General features: G+C 45.7%; 1 protein-coding gene across 1 annotated transcript in view; it reads right to left on the reverse strand.

The window, feature by feature from the left end:
- The window catches only part of LOC113980626 (bile acid receptor-like), a 2,811-nt gene extending 348 nt beyond the window's left edge, over positions 1–2,463 (reverse strand). The window contains exons 1-3 of the mRNA XM_027707844.1: positions 2,140–2,463; positions 1,522–1,641; positions 389–502 (exon numbers count right to left, since the gene is read on the reverse strand). Of these exons, the coding sequence (XP_027563645.1) occupies positions 389–502; positions 1,522–1,641; positions 2,140–2,206 (301 nt within the window). The 5' untranslated portion in view covers positions 2,207–2,463. The remainder of the gene's footprint in view (positions 1–388; positions 503–1,521; positions 1,642–2,139) is intronic.
- Positions 2,464–2,470: the final 7 nt, after the last annotated feature.

Below are 2,470 nucleotides of genomic sequence, written 5' to 3' on the forward strand. Positions count from 1 at the left end.
CTGAGGGGGCAAAGTGGCACCTCCCATGAGGGGGCAATGACAGCTCCGCTGAGGGGGCAAGTGGCACCTCCCCTGAGAGGGCAATGACAGCTCCGCTGAGGGGGCAAGTGGCGGCTCCCATGAGGGGAAGGTGACAGTTCCCTCGGGATAAGTGACAGCTCCTCCGAGGGAGGAGTGGCACCTCCCATGGCGGGGAAATGGCAGCTCCCCTGAGCGGGTAAGTGACACCTCCCCTGAGGGGGCAAGTGACAGTTTCCCCCGGGTAAGTGGCAGCTCCCATGAGGGGAAAGTGACAGTTCCCCCGGGATAAGTGACAGCTCCTCTGAGGGGGGGGTGGCAGCTCCCCTGAGGGGGCAGGTGACAGCTTGTTGTCACCTTCCCAGCCTACCTGAAAAGAACACGGTGGTTGCTACGAGCAGGGCATACTCGGTCTCGGTGACTTTGAGTTCCCCCATGCTTCTGTAGAAGTAGAACAGGGCAGTGATGAACTCCTCCGTTAAGCCTTAAAGATGGGGGGAAAAACCCAAACAAACAAACAAAATAAAAGTATTTGAACAAAAATTTTTTTGAATAAAAACCAAAACAAAGTGATCATGATGTTGTTTCAGTGCAGAAACAGTTACAAATCATCTTTGCCTGAAGCATGGGAGATGATCCCCCCCCTGGATCCACCTGGATCGCTCTGTCCAGGACAAGGGACATGGAGCTCCTGGAGCAGGTCCAGCGGAGAACGTGAAGGTGATGAGGGGGCCGGAGCATCTCTCATTTATTTTCTTGGTAAATTCTGGATTTGATGATCTTAGAGGTCTTTTCCGACCTAAATGATTCCATGACTTCATGGCTGAAGGGAGCTGGGGCTCTTCAGCCTCAAGATGAGGTGGCTGAGAGGGGACCTCATCCCTGCCTGTCAGTGTCTGCAGGGACGAGCCAGAGGATGGACCAGGCTCTGCTCAGGGATGCCCAGCAATGGAATAAGAGGCAATGGGCAGAAACTGATGCCCAGGAAGTTCCACCTGAACATGGGGAAGGAACTCCATCACTGTGTGGGAACAGATTGTCCAGAGAGGTTGTGGAGTCTCCCTCACTGTGGATGTCCCAGAACTGTCTGGACACAACCCTGTGCCATGTGCTCTGGGATGACCCTGCTTGAGCAGGGAGGTGGGACCAGATGACCCATTGTTGTCCCCTCCAACCTGAGCCATCCTGTGATTCAGTGAGTCTTTTAAGGTAAATAGTTAACAAACTTCATGAAAACAGTGTTCATTTCTAAACCAGTAACAAAAGTTGTGTTAAGGTTGTACTGCGGAGCTTTGGATTTATATACAGCTCAAGGCTTTATCCTAGGATATAATCAAACATGAACACCACCTCTTCCTATGAGGATTTAATGCCTGTGTGTGTGATCAGAACAGCTTGAGGAAGAGGGAGCCCAGGGGCCACAGGGACAGTGTTGCTTGGTGTGATTAAGAAGAGGGCCAGCGAAGCAAAAGATTCCCAGTATTTAGATTCTACTCCCATTACCTGTGGTAGTAGTGGAAGTTGGACTGTCTTCACTGTGAGACATTTCCATGGAATAAATGTTGTTTTTATCAAGGCTTTGAACGTGACAACATGTCCCATGATCAGAAAGTCTTGCATGACCTGGAACAAGACAGATGACAGTCTACAGCCAAGCTTAAACTGACTATAAATATTTGTCTGTATCTGCTTTGAAGATATATAGCTTAAAATGTGGGAATTTTTCCCAGATCCATGTAGGTATAAAAAAAAAGCTCATTTGCATCATTTTTGGTCAAAGTCTCTTGTGTTAAACTTGAGGCAATATATAATTAGTCATTAACATAGCTAATATTAGCCATCCACCCCACAATTTATGCAAACACTCAAAAATGCTGCTTTTTGTTTAGAACTAATGGGAGGAAACCAGAAATCTATTTATTTAGTTATTAAAAAAATAAATTGTGTGCCTTGAATAAAAAGCCTTTAGAAGGTATGTTGTCATTAATGATACTATTCTAAGTACCACTCTACTTGGGTAGGTAATTATTTGAGATTAAGTGAATTAAAATGAATGGAAGTTTTTTTTAAATGGCAGAACCTCCTATTGGTGTGAGTAGAAAGCTTGTTAGTCAGACTTACTCTCACTTGTTGATGGTTGGCACTGGCTCATTCTCTGGTTGTATATTTGGGCTGACAGCAGGAACATTGCCTCAACTGTTGACCCTTTCAGCAGTGCAATCTGGTCCTCACTGGCTAAACTTTCAAATCCTGCAGAGAAAGGGACATGATCAGAATCAAGGAAGGCTGGGGATGCCTTTAAACCCCTAACATGAGGTGATAAAATGATTTTTTTAATAATAAATGCCTTTACTGGAAAGGAGGAGCCTTAGTTAAGTGATGCATGTACCAAGGACTGTTGGGATCTTTCTTGATTGTTTGTGTGTTAGACAATTAAAAAGAAAAAAAAAAA

This window comes from Neopelma chrysocephalum, unplaced genomic scaffold (genome assembly GCF_003984885.1).
Source record: "Neopelma chrysocephalum unplaced genomic scaffold, ASM398488v2 Primary Assembly neopelma1_94845, whole genome shotgun sequence".
Taxonomy (NCBI): domain Eukaryota; kingdom Metazoa; phylum Chordata; class Aves; order Passeriformes; family Pipridae; genus Neopelma; species Neopelma chrysocephalum.